Here is a 19,276-nt window from a genome sequence, read left to right on the forward strand (position 1 = left end):
AAGCACTGCACTTAAGAATTCTGGCTTATCTCAAGTACAGTAATGCAGAAACAAAATACAGCAGCTATTTCCAGTTACCAACATTTATTTGGAACTATACTTCTTGCTCCTGCAGAGCTGTGTAATACTAATGTTGTGTTGCATGCCACGTTGCACCAGAAAGGTATATGGTTTGTGTTACTGCAAGACAGTTACATTCTGAAAAAAACAGGAATGACAAAACTTATTCTTTTGTTCCACAGGGTAAAAGTATTTTTTCCATCATAGCAAGAATGGTATGCACAACATTGACTCCCATCTAACCAAATGCACTGCTCGGAGGAAGCAAAACTGAAACAAAATAACCCCTTAACTAAATAATCAAAATAAAGCACAAGGAAGGAAAACTAAAACAAACCCCAAGTTTTTACCTCAAAAGGGAAAGGAGCCAAAGGTTCCAGAAAGTTCATTAGAGGTTTTACTATTGCTATAAATTTTACATGAAAAGAACACGATGACTTTTATGATGAGCAGCAGTAGAAAATCCTAAAACAGAGATCTATTTGCTTTCTCTACTTTTTATTGCCAGTGCTGCAAATTTTATTCAATTTTATTCATTGTCTTCACTAGGGATTTTATGTAAGACAGAACTGGAGGATCAGGGCCTACATATACTGTATCTTATGTTTGGTTGTTAGCTATTTTTTCAATAAGAGTGCCTCCATTTCTTTGTGTTTTAACCTTGAAGCAATGGATTATTTAAATAAATATTATTGGGAATTGTTCTTGCCCAGTCAATGGTTTTAATTAAGATAAAAGAGAGCAAGAAGTCAATATTCTTTATCCAAATATATTGTTTTTGAAAGGATTCCTTGGTATTTTATTTTACGGTTTTAATGCTCTCATAATGCTCTTTTCCAGACAGAAAAGGGAAGTGCGCTACATGAAGCTGCTTTATTTGGAAAGGTGGATGTAGTACGTATTTTGCTAGAAACAGGTAAACCTAATTACATTATATTTGTTTTTTTAGACTAAAAAATGTCCTTCATTTCAAAAAGTGCCTTTTCTCTTCAGTCTTGTGTTCCAGCCCAGATGCTTAGGTTGCCAACAGACAGAGATGGTATGTATGCTGAGACATTTTGATGACATTATCCTTACATATTAAAGGTTTGCCAACTTCTAGAGAACAAAGTTGAACATGGAATAGACCACAAGGTGCTCTGAAAGTTTCTAGTCACATGCTGGTGTTCAGTTGCCAAGGGCAGTCTTTTTGTGCAGTAAGCTGGCTCTTCTACTTCAAGGGTAGGAAGTGATTACTTGTCCAGGTATATGGTAGATCCTAAGATAGGTTCTTCACCCTTCAAAGTGGGTAGGAGACAAGGAGACAAAAGGAATTATATGGTTAGGTTAAAACCTTTTTTTACATCCAGCATCCCTCAATTGTGGTGTTGTCCCAAGAACACTGGCTTCCTAAGAACACTGGCACCTCATGGCAAGGAAGTTTAGATAAATCAAAGTAATTATTTTATGGGCTTAGATGTCCCCAATGAACAAGACTTATTATATATTAGCTCATATACACAGGGGAGAGAGAAAGTGCATCTTAGACACTCCAGAAGTATCCCTGCTAAATTTAGGCTTACAGGTTGGGGGCAAGGAGAGGTCCTCCATCATCTGCTAGCAGGGAAAATTTCCCAGACCCTGCCTTACAGATGGGAACAGATTGTTGAACTCAGATATCTCCAAGGGGACATTATCTTTCAGATTATGGCTCATACCTTGGCCTGAAGGCATCATTCTGGAAGATGGGACTGTACATGGGAAACATCTCTCTAACCTCTGCACCCCGTCATGTTGTTGGCTATAACAAGAAAAGTATGGAAGTGAAGGAAGTGGGTGTTAGTTTAAAATAAGAGGGGATGATTCCTTAATTGATTAAAAACTTGGCAAGCTTGTGATGGGTCTTTGGTAACAATTTTTTTCCTTTAAAAAAAGGGTAGGTTTTCATCCTGCCAAAGGATTTGTAAGTATCTGAAGCCTCAGGTTGAAAAATCTGGGGTGAAGGATACTTGCCAGTAATAAGGCTTTTGAATGACTCAAAGGTTTTGAAACTGATCTGGCTAATTTGACCTGGTACACGAAGAATTTTCATAAATATAAATGTGGTAGGTTTCCATCAGCATTTTTGGCACCAGGGGACGGTGTTGGAGCTTTCTCTGGCTTCTCTGAATCCCAACATGGTATTGCAGTACCTCCAGGCCTGGTGCTCATTTTCTTCTGGGGGAGCACTACACATTTTTTTCAAGGGTCCCACACAAAAAGAAAAAGAAATAAAAAAAGAAAGGGTTTCCATCAGTATGTTTGCCCAATATGGGCCATGTATTTTATAGTCATGCTCAATGTTGGCTGCATTTAATCAACTTCATAGTTGGTTTCCATTACTGAGCACATGCTGCTTTTGGCAGCAGTTTAGTGACATTGTATTTAATGAGATTTCCTTGTATGTGAGTGTAAGATGAGGAGCTTTTTTCCTGTGCTGATTGGGCAGGAAAAACCTTGTTTTACATTTGAGTAAATACAGTAATTGTTTTAACGACCTATATTTCATAACTCATCCCCATAAAACTTATAAAAATGTAAACATTTTATTAGCAATTCATTTGAGGGAAGCTGTATATCCAAACCCACTGATCAGATGGCCCACTGACTTGCTTTCCTTTGATCACATTCATTTTCATTATTGAATGAGTAAACTTATTGAGTCATGAATAACATTCCTATAATTGTCTCCTAGTCTTTAATTTTCCTCCTTTTAATCAGTGTTAATTTCTGTGACATTATTAATATCTTAAGTAAAATCACAGCCTGTACATGGATTTTACTGTACTTTTGAACCTAGAAATTTTGGTTTCACTGCAAAACTTTAAAAAATGATACTCTGGAAAGAACAAGAAACATGTACAATATACTTTATCTGACATACCAAGGACAGAGTTCAAACTCACAGGTTATGACTATCACTGACTTTCAGTAGCCATAACACAGTTACTTGAGCCACCCAATTACTATAGCAACATTCTACCTTGAAATTGTCTGGCTGCTAGTTCAACCCTAGTCATGCTGCACGTGAGTATTTCAGTCTGTTGTGTGACTTTGGCACATGCTGACCTGAAGTTCTAAAGTTGATAGCTTTTTCAGCATTGCTTCCAAAAAAAGGGCACAGGTGCAATGCACTAGCTACCTAAATCCCAAGTGAATAAGATCAATTTGGAGAGGATTACAATCTAATTGTGCCTAGAAATATTAGAACAATGTGTTGATTTGCGTACCAGAAAGCAGTGCTGAAACTTACCTGTAGCAGAGTGGTTTGTTCCGTTATACTTGTAAAACTGCCTGTAACCAATTTACAAGACAGTTGAGCTTCATGTACTACATTTATAGCTTGCAATACTTGGGTTTAACTGCTATGCTTTCAATAGAACACAATAATTTTCTCTTTCAGGAATTGATGCCTACATAAAGGACAGTTTAGGTAGAACAGTTTTAGATATTCTTAAAGAACATCCATCTCAGCAATCACTCCAAATTGCTGCTCTACTTCAAGGTAAGTCATTTAAGTTACCCTGTGGCCGAATGAAAGTTAAATGAGATTAGCAAAATCTTTTTTTCTGATAGTGCCTATAATTTTCCTACTACCAATTAAAAAGACAGCTGTACATGCTTATTGTCTTCTACATACACAAAATTCAATGGTTGCAGTTTGCTGTACAGAGTTTAAAGGTGCATCTTTTCCTTCCTTTGATAACAAGATGTAAAAAGTTACACTAATGTGATGAGTTGGCTTGCATGACTCCTTGCACATTAATCTGTAAAATTAACTGTGTAATATTTCATATCAATTTCACTAAAATGTATGATTTTAAGTACTATAGAAGCTCGTTGTTAATTTTATTAGTAATATAGCTGGCTTAAAAAGACAAAAAAAATCCCAAATCCATTTATTAATCTCTTAGTGAAATTTAATTAGTCTTTTTTGAAACCTGAAAAACTTTAGATCAGCTGTAATTACAGTTTCTTTAATTATTCTGATGATAGTAATATTATAATTTCTGTAAAGTGACTTCCTATGCAAGACACTCATTCTTGATCTTGGTTCCTTAATGTGAGACTGATGGAATACACATATTTAAGAATGGTTCATGAAACATATTTCAGGCTTGCAATTGAATGCTGGGTACTACCCCTTCCAGAGAGTGCATTTTGCCTTCCGATTGGAAAAATCAGCTCTCACTTGATTGTCTTTGGAAAAGAAGCTCTGTATTGCAGATTTTTGTTCCATCTTTATTTTTGGTGTCATTACATACTTAGAATGCCATTTAAGGTAGCTCACTATAATTGCCTAAATTTCATATGCAGTGGTTGTTTCAGGCAGACAAGGTTCCTTGGGTGAATTTGATATCTTTTATTAGACCAACCCAAATAGTTGGAGAATAGTTATTAAGCAAGCTTTCGGGTTCAAAAACTCTTCGTCAGGCTAAGGAAGTTTCAGCAGTTGGTGTGTGCTCTTCCTGGATGGAATGAAAAGTAAAGAAGCCAGAGGCTGAGCTGGGGAGTCACTTGCCAGGCAGATTATAATGTGTCATAAATCCAATGTCTATATTTAGTCCATGATCCTCTAGTATCCAGGAGGTTGATGAAATGGAGTTCATAGGCTCGTCTCTGGGAAGTGTTGCGTAAGTTTCCCTTGAGGATCAGGACTGAGAGATTGGAGAGAGAGTGGCCATCCCATGAGAAATGTGCCCACACTGGTAATTGGGTATTTCTGTCTTTGATAGATTTCCAGTGTGCGTTCATTCTAGTGCGCAGTTGTTGTTTGGTCTCCCTACGTATTTTCCATCAGGGCATTTGGTGCATTGGATGAGATATATTACATTTCTGGAGGTGCAGCTGTAAGATCCGGGAATGCTGATGGCTCTGTTGTGGGGTGTAGTAATAGTGGGGGTGGTGGAGATGTGTTGGCAGGTTTTGCATTTCTTGTCCTGGCAAGGTCTGGATCCTTTTGGTGTGTTCTGGGCTTGAGGAAGTTTGTTTCTGGTGATGAGGTTGGCAAGGTTCGGTGCTTGTTTGAAGGCTAGGATGGGTGGCTCTGGGAAGATCTTTTTAAGAACAGGGTCTCTTTCTAGTATGGGTTGCAGTTGTTTGAGGATTTTTCATACAGGTTCAAGGGAGGGGTGATGTCATAACCAGCGGTGTGCGATTTGTGTGTGCGTGGTGGCGGGGCGGGGGGGGGGGGGGGGGGCATGTTTCTGTACTGCACCAGTTCTTCACGTGGTATCTGGGTGGCTTTTTCAAACGAGCGATCTCTCTCTCTCTGGAGGAGTGTCCTTGTTGAGTTAAAGCCTTTTTAAGATTGGTGAGGTGGCAATCCCGGGTGTTCTCTTCAGTACAAATGCGGTGGTATTTGAGGGCTTGGCTGTATATCACAGCTTTTTTGGTGTGTTTAGGGTGATTGCTGGTTCTGTGCAGATATGTATGTTGGTCTGTGGGTTTCTTGTATAACGTGGTCTGTATTTTATCATTCTGGATACTGATCATCGTGTCTAAAAAGGAGATGCTGGTGCTGGAGTATTCTAGAGAAAGTTGGATGGGGGGATGGTGATTGTTGAATTTCTGATGGAACTCAGAGATTGTAGGTTTTCAGTCCAAATGATGAAGATGTCATCAACATATCTTATGTATAGCAAGTAATACTTTCTCTGAGTATTAAGTCACTCATTGGCTTCAAGCCATATCAGCGTGCCCCTAATATATCATTTCAGTATGTGTTTCTCTACTCTGTTGCGTACCACAGCATATTCCCACCTGCATTTTTTTCTCTGGCACTGTTGTATCAAATTTGACATTTATCTGATCTCTTTAACACACTACTCCTGTGGTAAGTTTGTAAGAAATTGCATATATTAGTGTAATAGGGGGCCTACTTGGGCCTATCTCCGTGGCCTGCCCACCTGTTCTTGGGGCAACCGCCTGCCTTCTCGCCTGCCACACCTTTCTGTTAATTGATTAATTGATGTTAATTAGCGGGAAGCTGCCCTTTTACTGTCCCAATGCCAGGGGGTGCTATCTGTGGCTCTGTTACCTCCCATACACCACAGCCCACGCCTCACCAATGCAATAGATGTTATGTCCTAGCCTTATTACAATTTGGCCCCTCCTTGTCCTCTCTGGGCCTTTGTTCCTTGGATACATGCCCTCTCCGGTGTTAGGGCTGGGGAGAGCCCTATCTCACTATGCGCCCTCTTCTCTGGGCCTTCTCAACAATGCTGCCCCTTTCTCTAGGGATTTGCCACAATGCTGCCCCCTTCTCTAGGGCTTTGCCATAATGCTGTGCCCTTACTGGTGCTGGGGTCCCCACACTGCTGTGGGTCCCCTATGAGGCCTCCTCCAACCCCTAATAGCCTCACGCAAACCACCGGTCACAAACAGCAACACAAACACAAGCCCTCTGGCTATAACTTAAATGGAAGCCGCTTGGCCATAACAACATTCAAGCTTACCCAGGGATTCTTCATCTCACAGCCGTGTCAGACACTCTTCCTTCATCAGGCTTCTCCTCTCTTCCTTGACAGAGAGCTCCTTCCTCCTTGGCTGCTGGCAGGGAACTGCCTCTGGCCCCAGCCCCTAGGGCTTATAAGGGAGCCAGGCCCTGCCCCTTCTGGTCAGCTGACCTCTGGTTGTCCTGGCAACCAACAGCTGGGCTCATCCCTGACTGCTAGGACTCCTTCCCTAGAAGTTTTTTCCTCTTTAGGAGCAGGGCAACTAGGTGCTCTGCGACAATTAGCAAGTTTTCTTCAAAGTGCTCCTGAAGTAAAAAATGTCATGTTTATTGGCATATCAGTACCTGAATATGGCTCTTCAGTGTGTCTCTTTTTTGTGAATCAGAACTTTCTCTGAGTATTAAGTCACTCATTGGCTTCAGGCCATATCAGTGTGCCCCTAATTCACAGAAGCACTGATATGTATAAATGACAAATTGCAAGGACATGAACACTAAGAAAACATGAGCACCCTCACACCTTCCTTGTGGCACTCCATTGATAATCTGATATGTTTAGCTTGAATTCAGTCTGGAGTTCAGTTCACTCATGATAAAACTTGAGGGAGTGAAGAGTGCTGAGCAGGAGTTAGTGTTAAAAATGCTTTGCTAGTTCCACTAAACATAAGCCTAGTTTCCTGTTCATAAACTAATAGTGTAACTCCCCCTTAGATGTGTTATATGGGTATTCTTGTTGAAGCTGAAGGCTGTGTTGAGCATTGCAATCTTCTGATGAAGCATCTGACAAAGTATTTTGTTACCTATGGAATCTCATACCTCTCTTAACCAGTTAATCCAGGGGCAGGCAATTATTTTGGCTGGAGGGCCACTTAATGAGTTTTGGCAAGTGGTCAAAGGCTTCATGGGTAGCCCCGCCCTTTGACAGGAGCCCCACCCCCTGGTTGCCATCTTGGGACCGGAAGTCCCACCCCTTAGCCCCTGACCTTTGCCATCGGAAGTCCCTCCCCTTTCCCCCAGAAGTATTCCTTATATTCTAAAAAATCAAACATCTACTACAACATTGATTAATTTGATTTCAAAAAATATTTTTGTCCTGATTTACATGTGTGTGCATAGTGTACATAGAAGTGATTGTATAATAGCTTAAAATGAAGTCTTACCCTTACTCTTGTGGAGCTGTGTGTGGAGGGGTGTGAGTGTATGGGTAGGTGGATATAGGTTTGTTGGGGGCTGTGGATGTATGTGTGTGGGTATGTGGGGTGTGGGGGATGGAGTGTGGGTGTGTGTATATGTGGGGTGGGAGAGCATGTGGGGGTGTGTGTGGGTATGTGGGGTATGGGTTTGTATGGGGTTTCTGGGAAGCCATGAGTGTGTGGGGGGAGGGTGGCTGGGGGGGTTGTGGCATGTGTGGAAGGGGAGGGTGGCTGAGGTGTGTGGGGGGTGTTGGGTGTGCATGGGGGGTGTATGGCAGTGAAAGGGGGGGTGTTGGTACATGTGGATGGTGGGGTGTGCGTGTGGGACCCTGCCTATGAATCGGTCTGCCCACACACACTCTTTCCCTCATTGCCCACAGCATCTGCCTGAAGCAGCAGAAGGAAGTGAGGCTATGGGTGCTGACAGCCCACAACAGGCAGAGCCCCTGCCAGCCTGGGCTCCATGCTTCTGCCGCCTCTGGTCCCAGGGCACCGGTGTGGGCCCTGTGCTCCCGCCTGCCCACTTGCTGCCACTTCCCCCCCCAACCTGCCACTGCTGCCCTTCTGCTGCCACTTCCTTACCTTCCCACCCACCACCTGTGCTACCCCCCTGCCCACTGCTCCAGCACCATGTGGTTCCCGGTCACATGTTTGGGACCACAGAATACTGCAGGAATCAGATCGGCCTGGCTGGCACCTCACGGAGCCAGCGGGAATCATGGGGGCCAGCTGGGCTGGGCTGGCACTTACTGTGTCCTGCAGTCCTGATCAAGCAGCCGGGAACTGTGTGGTGCCAGAGCAGCAGGCAGGTAGGCGGGGAGAAGTGATAGCTGTGGGCGGGAAGGTGGGGGAATGACAGTGGCAGTGGCAGTAGGCGGGAGAGTGGCAGTGAGTGGAAGGGTGGGAATGCAGTGACAGCTGGGCAAGAATGTGGGGCCTGTGCCAGTGCCCTGAGGCCACAGATGGTGGGGGCCCAGGGTGGGGTGGCAGGAGCGCGGAGCCCAGGCTGTCAGGGGCTGTATGGAGCTGGGCCAGCTCCCCCCTCTTCCTGCTGGCACAGCCCAATCTGGCTTCATAGAGCCTCTGCCAGCCTGCACTCCACACTTCTGCTGCCCCACCCTGGGCTTCCACCAGCCTTGGCCCCAGGGAACTGGCGTGGGCCACTCATTCCCACCCAGCTGTCACTGCACTCCTGACTGTCTGCTTGCTGCCACTCCTTCCCCCACCACCTGCCACCACTGCTACCACCAATTCTCCACCTTCCCACCTGCTGTCACTTCTTCTCCACCCCCCCCCACCCCTGCCCACCTGCCTGCCACTCTGGCATCATGCAGTTCCTGGTTGAATGGCCAGGACTGCAGGATGCAGCAGGAGCCAGCCCTGCCCCAAAGACTGGGGCGGTCACCAGCGGTCCTCCCCTCTCCCCATTCTTAGCTGAGTTTGGACTCCTTGATGGAGGGCAGGTGGGGGAACAGCCCCAGGCCAGAAGCCTCTTTTAGGCAGAGGCTTTTGTTTAGGGGCTGTGGGTGGAATGGGGCCAGGAAGGCCTTGCTGCTGCAGCTGGTGAATCCTGCTGCCCCTGGCACCTTAGGCAGGCAGCCATGGGCAGATAAAATTTTTCTAATTTTTTTAGGGGCCCTGTGGGCTGGATAGAATGGCCTGGTAGACTGGTACCATGGTCCCATGGGCCATATTTGCCTGCCCTTGAATTACCCTCTCCGGGTGCCTACACATGTGTTTCGGGGTGGGAGTGGGGCATTTTAATTAGAGAGGTATATGGAGAGCTGCACCAATTAAAATGTTGCAGCATCACATGGATTAAGCCCGCACACATTTAAAAATGGCCACAGGATGGTTTAAGTAAAGCTCATTTGACGAGCTTTAGTTAAATCCCCTTCAGTGGCCATTTTTAAACCCGCATGGGCTTATACACATGATGCTGTGGCAATGCTAGAGTGTTATTATTAGAACACAGAGAAGATGTGCTTAATTCAGTCTGCTTTGATGTGTTCTAATTAGAACACATTTGAGTATGTGTATAAGCACCCTTAGGTGCCACCCTTTATTACCTTCTGCCTAACTTGAGACTAATATTGCTAATCACCTCTCTGCTCATTGAGATCTTGGAAAATGTAATCCAAGCTCAACTAAGTTCCAGCTCATTGGATAGGAAAGAACCTCTGCACAAGATATAGAGCAGGGGTGGGTAAAGGTCAGCCCATGGGCTGGATCTGGCTGGCAGTGGACTTCATTTCCCAGCATTTCCTGCCCTCATGGCAAAAGACATTTAAAGCTGTGTCTATGTCCAAATCCCTGAATCTTTTTCTACATACATCTAGGCAGCAGGCGGCTTGTAAATGCTGTGATGCTGGGGCACATGGAGTGTCCCACAGAAGCGTGGGGGGCTCCCCAGTGCGCTTGGCAGCAGATTCGGAAGTGGACCAGAAGCGCTTCCGGTCAACTTCTGGGTCCACCATGAAGCATGATGGGGGCCCCCCCTGGCTCAGTGACTGGTGCCTCCTAGGTCTGGGGGGGCATCTGGGATCCCTGCATGGGCAAATGCTGAGGCTGGGGGGGAACAGGGGGGACCCCCCACACAGTCCCCAATGGACCCAGAAGTGGACTGGAAGTACTTCTGGTCCATTTCCTGATCCACCGCTGAGCATGTAGAGGGCCCCCCCACACTCCTGTGGGACGCTCCATGCACCCCAGCATCACACCGTTCACAAGCCGCTCTGGTATCTCGAGGTATATAGGAAAAACATTTAAAGCTGTGTCTGTGTCTGAATTTCTGATTCTCTGAATTGGCATCAAATGTTCAGATTTGGAATTCGCCAAATTGAATCGGGGACAGTGATCAGAATCAACAAATCGAATCACTGTCCCTGATTTGCACCAAATTGGAATCGAATAGGGCCCGCTTCACACACCCCTAAAATCTAGTACTTTCCTCCAAGACAGCGGAGACCCAAGAACTGGGGCAGAGGCCAGAGTATGGGGGAAGATGAAAAACTAGCCATCAGACCCTAATTGGAAACCCCTGTGGGTGGCTGGGGAGTCACCTGACTGGAAGGGGCAAGGCTTAGGAGGCATTTAAACCCAGGTCCTAAGCCAGGGCAAGTAGTCTGGCCCTGCCAGTAGCAAGAAGAGTTCTGCAGCAAGATGGCTACAGGAGAATGACCAACTGACTGATACCTGAGATACTCTTGGAACTAACATTAAGGAACTTAGAGCTTGCAGGGAAGTAAGACTCAGTTTAAGGGTAATTTATTTACAACCAGTGAGCTCATGTTTATGTTCTAGTTTATACCGATGGACCTGGTGTGGCTATAAGAAGTGATGTGGAGACCACAGGAGGGTGCCGGAGGGACACACTGTGGCTTAAGCCACAGTGGCGAGGGGAGCGCGCAGTTTTAGAGCCTTGCCAGGGGCTGGAGTTCAAGACCAGGCAGGCAGAAAGTGGAGAAGGGCAAAGCTTGAGGGGTCAGGGGCCCACAGACCAGGTGGGGTGAGACCCAGGCCAGGGGCCCACAGCCTGAGCAGGGGTAAAACGGGCTGGAGCTAAGAAGCCAGGTTCAGCACAGTGGACCTAGGCTGAGAGGGGCCCAGCCAGATAAAAGGGGCTGAAGTTGGGAAGGCAGAAGCCCCAACAAAGGTATGGAAGCCCAAGGAGGCCTGAAGTGATAACTGGTAACATCTGCAAGGCAGGGGCATGGCTACAGGGACAGAAGGAGGCCACAAATAGCCCCTAAGGCAACAGGTGCCCTTGGAGGCATCAGTGGGCCAGTGCTTGAGGGGCAGGACTGGGACCAGCAGGGTCCAGGAGGGATCTACTGGCTGGCAGACGGATGAGTGCTAACTATGGGACCCTGGGGAAGTCTCCCATTTTACAAATTAACTAATTACATGAAGGCATGGAAGGAAAGAGAAAAGGGAAGATACCCACAGAGCTGCAGTGGGGAAGGGGCCATGTGGCCACCAGAAGGCATTGTAGCCACTCTGGGGGCCTGAACTTGCTACACCTTGTAAAAGATGTTGCATGTGGCTTCAACACTTGGAAAGATCCTGGAGTAGGCCCTCAAGGAATCTGTTGTGAAACACCTGGAGGAGAATAAGGTGATCAGCAACAGCCCCTATGGATTCACCAAGAGCAAGTCATGCCTGACCAATTTGATTTCCTTCTATGATAAGATGACAGATTCTGTGAATTGCGGGGAGCACAGTGGATGTGATATACCTTGATTTCAGCAAGACTTTTGACAACGTCTCTCAATGTTCTCATTAACAAACTAAAGAAATACAGACTAGATGAAAGTACTGTAAGGTGATAAATAACTGGTTAGATCATCCTACTCAATGACTAGTCATCAATGCTCAATATCTAGTTCAGAGGAGGTATTAAATTAATACCTCAATTAAATTACAACAAGGCATGGCAGACGAACCTAAAGAAGTTGTGGAATCTCCTTCCTTGGAAATTTTCAAGAGCAGGTTGGACAGGCACTTGGCTTGGATGTTTTGATCAATATTGATCCTGCCTTAAACAGGGGGCTGGACTAGATGACTTTATGAAGTCCCTTACAGCCCTACTTTCCTACAATCCTATGATTTGAAAGATATCCTAACAGTGGCTTTGATCTTGATCCCACATCCTTTTCCAAAACCTTGGGGGAAAGGATTAATTCATGCTCATGCAGTGATAGTTTGTGTGTGTGTGTTCTTATATTTTAGTTGATATTCAATATTTCATTCAACATTTGGAGTTTAGACTATATAGAAATTTACCCCTTTTTCCTGGAAAAAGGAAAATCTGCCCTTTTTCCTTCTAGAAAATAACACAATAAATTAGTGGCAATAACAACCTAATGCAGAGTGGATAACTACCCCTCCTGGTTATATATTCTACTATATAGTTTTAATTCCAGAGGAGATTCTTAGAAATGACAGTTCAATATTTATATTTTTATTTCTAACCTATGTGCTGGACTTAGTCATTTTCTGTGGTTTGTGTAGGTGTGGGTTGCAGAGGACTTCATAATTGAAACCAGAATGAATTATTGCAGTTCAGTTGTGTAGCAGACTGGGTGGCAGAGGCTTGCCACAGGCTGCACACCGTGGGCTGTAGCCCTCTGCAGGCTGCCCGGGATGACAGCACAGCTGTGGCAATGTAGCTGATTATAGACCTGCCCAGGAGACTGAGCCAGCTGCCTCAGAAAACTAGTGGGGACACAGGAAGCTAAAAGGCTTCCAGGGCAGGGAGCTAGGGAGGCAGGCAGCTGGGAGCTAAGGAGACTCCCAGAGAAAAACAGGAGATTGGGACAGAAAGGGAGAGGGAGAGAGTGCTTGGCTGGTGGCTATAACACTGGGTCAAGGACTCTCCCAGGGTTTGGCTGCAAGGCTGGAGGCAGCAGCCCTGAGACCAGGATAGGGAACATACTGAGAGAAGGAAGACTGCACTGCAGCACTGGGGAAGCAGCACAAAGCAACTGAACCTTTCTGGGGCCTGGAAGAGACCCCAGGACTGTGAGTCACCCCTCTATGAACTGTGTTTAAACACTGTTGAGCTAAGTGAAAAGCCATGAACCTGCTGTAAGTTGTCTTTGCTTCCTTCTGAACAAATAGCTTTCTAGACTTCCCCTATCCAAAAAATAGAGTATCAGGATATCCCACATCAGGATAATTTACTAGGTGCATATCTTGGATGTAGCAAAATTGATATAATTCAGTACTGAAACAGTTAACAGTGATAACATTTATGGTATTATAATTAGTCTTTGAAGATGAAAGGAATGCTGCCAGTGATGGTAGGCCTAAAATTAGATGGACCAGCTGTGTTTTAGTTTTAGCACATGTGAACGTGACGCAGGTGTATATTGTACCATCCTCCAATTCTTCTCTTCAGCCTGGTCTATTCCTTATTAGAATTCTGCTCTCTGACTAATTCAGGCAGCATAATTCTCCTTGTTATGAAAAAGGAGACAGAAATGACAAGACTGCATTTGCACATAAATGCAAAAAAAATTATATATTTAACTAGCATGGGATTAGAAAATACAATACCAGAGGGCCCTGTTCTTTCCCATTACCCTTTACTTGGGATTGCTTCTAGAGTAAGTAGGATTGCTTCTAAAGTAAGAGACTACACAATATGAGTAAGAAAGACAGGGTGTGGTCTTGAAAACATGCAGATTTCTCTTTAGTTTTGTAGTTATTACTTGTATTACTATAGGGCTAGCTCCCATAAATGACTTGGCATCCACAATTTAGGTACTGCAATGCTTACCTTTTCTATACTTAGTCCTTGTACTAGAACCCAGAACAAATTAACAAAACAAACTTTTTTCTTTAAAATACAGATGGAGGAGAGGAGGTGATGTTCTTTTGCATAAACTGTTAGTCATGATAGAATTGCCAAGAAAATGGGAAACCTGGGTCAAATTTCTTCCTATATCCAAAGACATTCAAACCCATGTCCCTCACTTCCCAGGAGAGCACACTTACAACTAAGGTATAGATAAGTCTGGGATAGGCAGTATTGAAGCTGTGCCACTGTGTAGAAAGGAATGCATGACTCATAAGAACAGTGAGGCACAGTGGCATAACTATAGTGGGCTGACAGGGGCAACCTCCTTGGGTGCCAATGGGGGTGGAGGGCAAAAACACCCCAGATGTTGCTGCAGCTGTGTGATTGCAATAGTGGCAGCTGTGGCAACCAGAAGTTGCTGTTGCCCCTATGTATGGCAGCTGCCCTGGGTGTTCAGCTGCACTCTTATGATGCTGGGGAGAGAATAAGAAAACTCGCACTTCCTAAGACTTGTGGCCTAATTGCCAAGCTTATGGGGTCCCTGCTGAAGTTATTCCATTGTACAGAAAATAATTCAAACTTCATTGTGCCAGAGAGAAAAGCATGATTACCCTATAGCTTAGTAGTTAGGAAACTTGCATTGAATAATGGAGTTCTGGGTTTGTACCCCAGAACTGGTTCTCTCTTTTCTGTCATAGTTATTGAATAAAATAGACAGACTTTGGAGCAGGCACTAGAATTCATGTGAGTGCCCTATCCACGATGTAACAAAGAAATACATGTGTGTTTTCTCTCCCTCTTTCCCTCCTTCATCCCCACGGGATTTTGAGTTCTTTCCTTCAGCGGCGCAATATTAACTGGAGGGGTGAAACTACTTCCTCTCCTGACCTATACACTCAAAATAGCCTATATAGTTCAGTTAGAGTACTTTTCTGGGAAGAGAGGAGATGTGGATCTGAAGCCACTCAGGAAAGGCAACTGAATGTATATTACTGACTTTGAGTAATGTTCTAATCAGTGGATGCGTCTACATGAGACGCTTAATGCACAGTAGCCTAATAACACTGTGCAGTAGCATGCTGAGCAAAAACCATGCTAATAAACTACTGCGCAGTAATATTAAGCTACTGTGCAGTAAGCATCACAAAAAACTGTGCCCCAGCGCTACTGCACAATAACTGTAGTTACTGTGCATTTAGGTAATACTTCATTAAGCAAGTACTAAACTAAATGCACAGTAACTACTGTGCATTAATGAATGTGTAGAAGCACCCAGTATACTCTTCTGTAAAAGGGAAGTACCATCACCACGATTTCCTCCTGCTGCATTTTCAAAGAAAATAATGGCCACAACTGCATTTTGTGAGGAGACTGACCCTGTTGATGTTAGGCATGTTTTGTAAAAGCCTAAAAGCTCAAGCTCCTCAGAGGATGTGGGTGGGATTACTCATATTGGGGTAATTCTAGAAATCTAAAGCAGGAGAATTCTAGGTTCCTAGGGAACTATTAACAAGCTAATGTACTCAGGCTAAACTATTACCAAACTAATCTACAGGATAAGGAGACAGCTAAACAGTTTTCAGTGTCACTATTCTGGACCTAGGGTTCTAAAGTCTGCTTAAGTCCTGCTTTCAGTGCCTAAATTGTTTATAACATGTAACCTAGTACTATTTTCACTGTTTGACCATGCTTTCTCAATGGAGCAGGACAATTCCATGCAATTTCTGAAAAAAGAACCAATCAAAAAGCATTTGCTAGGAAAAAGAGCAGCAGCTGAGGATAGTAAATAATCTAGCAGGCGTCAAGTTTGATTTATAAGTAAAGAATCATGAAGAAACAATAGCTGAGTGACTATTATGTACAATATATTTACAGCAACAAGACTAATGGGAAACCAGGCTCAGGGCATGTCTCTCCTGGGCAATAAATTTTGTTGGAAAGGATTAAGGGAAAATCAGCTAGTTGGGAACAAGACAGGGAGCACAATATTTAGGTCAGGGGAACCTATAAGTGGGAGGAAAACACAACCAGATTGTGGACATACTGTTGTGTAGATGGGGGAAGAGTGATAGTTGGACCATAAAAGAGCATGACTATAGAGCTGGAAGACTGAAATGGATGCGGATTACAGAAGCACATTTGCAAGCCTTGTTTGAACTTTAAGGTTAACTTTCTAGATTCCTTTTTGGAATGCCATTGCTATCATTATCCTGTTCTAATGTGGGAACAATTTTACCTGTTTGCCAAAACAGCTTTGGCTTTTAGCTAATAATTTATTGTGTCTCAACTCAGCACTTAGTAGTGTGCCAGCATAGTTTGTACACATGTACCTCAATGCATGTTTAAAATGCATTAGTTTATGTAAACAAGGTTCCTTGGGTGAATTTGATATCTTTTATTAGACCAACCCAAATAGTTGGAGAATAGTTATTAAGCAAGCTTTCGGGTTCAAAAACCCTTCGTCAGGCTAAGGAAGTTTCAGCAGTTGGTGCGTGCTCTTCCTGGATGGAACGAAAACTAAAGAAGCCAGGGGCTGGGCTGGGCTGGGGAGTCAGTTGCCAGGCAGATTGTAATGTATCAAAAATCCAATGTCTGTGTTTAGTCCATGATCTCTAGTATCCAGGAGGTTGATGAAATGGAGTTCATAGGCTCGTCTCTGGGAAGTGTTGTGTAAGTTTCCCTTGAGGATCAGGACTGAGAGATTGGAGAGAGAGTGGCCCTCCTGTGAGAAATGTGCCCCCACCAGTAATTGGGTATTTCTGTCTTTGATAGATTTCCAGTGTGCGTTCATTCTGGTGGGCAGTTTTTGTTTGGTCTCTCCTACGTATTTTCCATCAGGGCATTTGGTGCATTGGATGAGATATATCACATTTCTGGAGGTGCAGCTGTAAGATCCAGGAATGCTGATGGCCCTGTTGTGGGATGTAGTAATAGTGGGGGTAGTGGAGATGTGTTGGCAGGTTTTGCATTTCTTGTCCTGGCACGGTCTGGATCCTTTTGGTGTGTTCTGGGCTTGAGGAAGTTTGCTTCTGGTGATGAGGTTGGCAAGGTTCGGTGCTTGTTTGAAGGCTAGGATGGGTGGCTCTGGGAAGATCTTTTTAAGAATAGGGTCTCTTTCTAGTATGGGTTGCAATTTTTTGAGGATTTTCTGTACAGGTTCAAGGGAGGGGTGATACGTCATAACCAGCAGTGTGCGATTTGTGGGGGGGGGGGGGTTTCTTCTGTACTGCAGCAGTTCTTCATGTGGTATCCGGGTGGCTCTTTCAAATGTGCAATCTATCTTTCTGGAGGAGTGTCCTTGTTGGGTGAAAGCCTTTTTAAGATTGGTGAGGTGGCAATCACGGGTGTTCTCTTCAGTACAGATGCGGTGGTATCTGAGGGCTTGGCTGTATATCACAGCTTTTTTGGTGTGTTTAGGGTGATTGCTGGTTCTGTGCAGATATGTATGTTGGTCTGTGGGTTTCTTGTATACTGTGGTCTATATTTTACCCTTCTGGATACTGATCATTGTGTCTAAAAAGGAGATGTTGGTGCTGGAGTATTCTAAAGAAAGTCGGATGGAGGGATGGTGATTGTTGAATTTCTGATGGAACTCAATCAGAGATTGTAGGTTTTCAGTTCAAATGATGATGTCATCGATGTATCTTATGTATAGCAAGGGTTTGATGGTGCAGTTCTTGAGGAAGTCTTCTTCCAGGTGGCTCATAAAAAGGTTGGCATACTGTGGGGCCATTTTAGTGCCCATAGCTGTTCCCATCATCTGGAGGGAGTGTTGATTATTAAAAGTGAAATTGTTGTGTGTGAGGATGAAGCGTATAAAGTCAGTAATATCTTTGGGCCTGTATTCTGAGTTGTAATCTTGTTCCTGTAGATATGTAAGGCAGGCTTGGATGTAACAAGGGCCAGGTTTAGTTTTAAGGGTTTAATACCAACTTTCCAAAACTGGCACATGCCGCTCCACAGAAACCTAAGAAAACAGATTTTAACTGTGTGTTCTACAATGAACAGATTTCCCCACTCTACAACCAGTGTTCAAGAAAAACGGTTTATTGCAGGGGAAACAGGGACAAATACACAACCTTAAAGAATACATTAACTTTTAAACATTAATGAAACCCCCAAATATTAACAGTTTCAGTTACTGGCAAACTAACCCAGGGGAGTTACCACCTATCCATTCAGTTGGGAAGGGAGATTCACCCAAGGCTACCTTCTGGGGACTCTACTATCTATGCCAGCCAACAGTGGCAGATACTGAGTAGGAAGACCTCCCCTGGAGGACCCTGCTAGGGGTTGCCACTATGCTTCTGCAGCTCTACCACCTACCCAAGCCCAGAGTAGCATATCCTGTGTAGGGAGGTCTGCACTACAGGTGCCGTCACTGCAGCTGGAGATTATTGCTAAGGTATGCTGCTGGGTATTGCTGCTCTGTGCCGCTCTTCCACTGCTTCTAGGGGTCACCACTACCTGGCTGTGCACCTCTGCCACCAGTCCTCTTTGGGTTGCTTATGCAACCCTTGTTCTTTCAGACCCTTACCTACTGAAGAGCAGAGGCAGGAATTTCATCTCTGTTAGCTATAGTGGTGAATACCAGGCTTCTGCCTGTACCCACTATACCAGCGTTTGTCAAACTTTTTTAGACACTTGAAAAATGTCACCTCTTAACTTTCTCTTGTTTTTCGACTATAGAATAATAATGGAGCAATTATTCTGTTGCAAAGAATTTGGGTCACAACAGGTCAGAATGTTTTTGATGCTCTGGGTTCTTTTATGAAATCTCTGGGTTATCTTGAATTATACATAAGTGTTTGGGCATCATCCCACATCACTGTCAAAAGGATTTTCATGGCAGCCTCGGTACCTTGGTAGAGAATCATTGCACTACAAGGACTTGTGCTCACAAGTATTTTTTTTTGAGAAGTTGATGAGCCATGAGGCTATCTAAGTGGTGCTGAAGCTTCCAGTCCCACGGGATGGATGAGTAGTGTGGGGTTGGTCTGTGCACTGGATCTTGTCTAGGGTGGGTCCATGGGTGCCTGGATCCTACCAAATGTTGGCCTGACCCTTTATGTCTGGATCTGGATGCATGCTGGCCTTATCTTATATGCCTGGATTCAGTTACACCCTGGCATGATCTAGCGTGCAGAGCCATGTATCCACAGGGCTCAACAGGGGTCTAGAAATTTGGCAATTAATGCTGCCACTGCTCCCCCACTGCCAAATTTCCAGATTTCTGGAGAGCCC

At 44.4% G+C, this 19,276-nt stretch overlaps 1 protein-coding gene across 12 annotated transcripts in view; it reads left to right on the plus strand.

Moving 5' to 3' along the window:
• ANKS1B (ankyrin repeat and sterile alpha motif domain containing 1B) overlaps positions 1 to 19,276 on the plus strand; it is an 870,204-nt gene that overhangs the window by 144,500 nt on the left and 706,428 nt on the right. For all 12 annotated transcript variants that reach the window (XM_059726322.1, XM_059726321.1, XM_019480905.2 and 9 more), the window contains 2 exons: positions 901 to 976; positions 3,482 to 3,583. In XM_059726322.1, coding sequence (XP_059582305.1) covers positions 901 to 976; positions 3,482 to 3,583 — 178 coding nt within the window. The remainder of the gene's footprint in view (positions 1 to 900; positions 977 to 3,481; positions 3,584 to 19,276) is intronic.

The sequence above is a fragment of the Alligator mississippiensis genome, chromosome 4 (assembly GCF_030867095.1).
Source record: "Alligator mississippiensis isolate rAllMis1 chromosome 4, rAllMis1, whole genome shotgun sequence".
NCBI lineage: Eukaryota > Metazoa > Chordata > Crocodylia > Alligatoridae > Alligator > Alligator mississippiensis.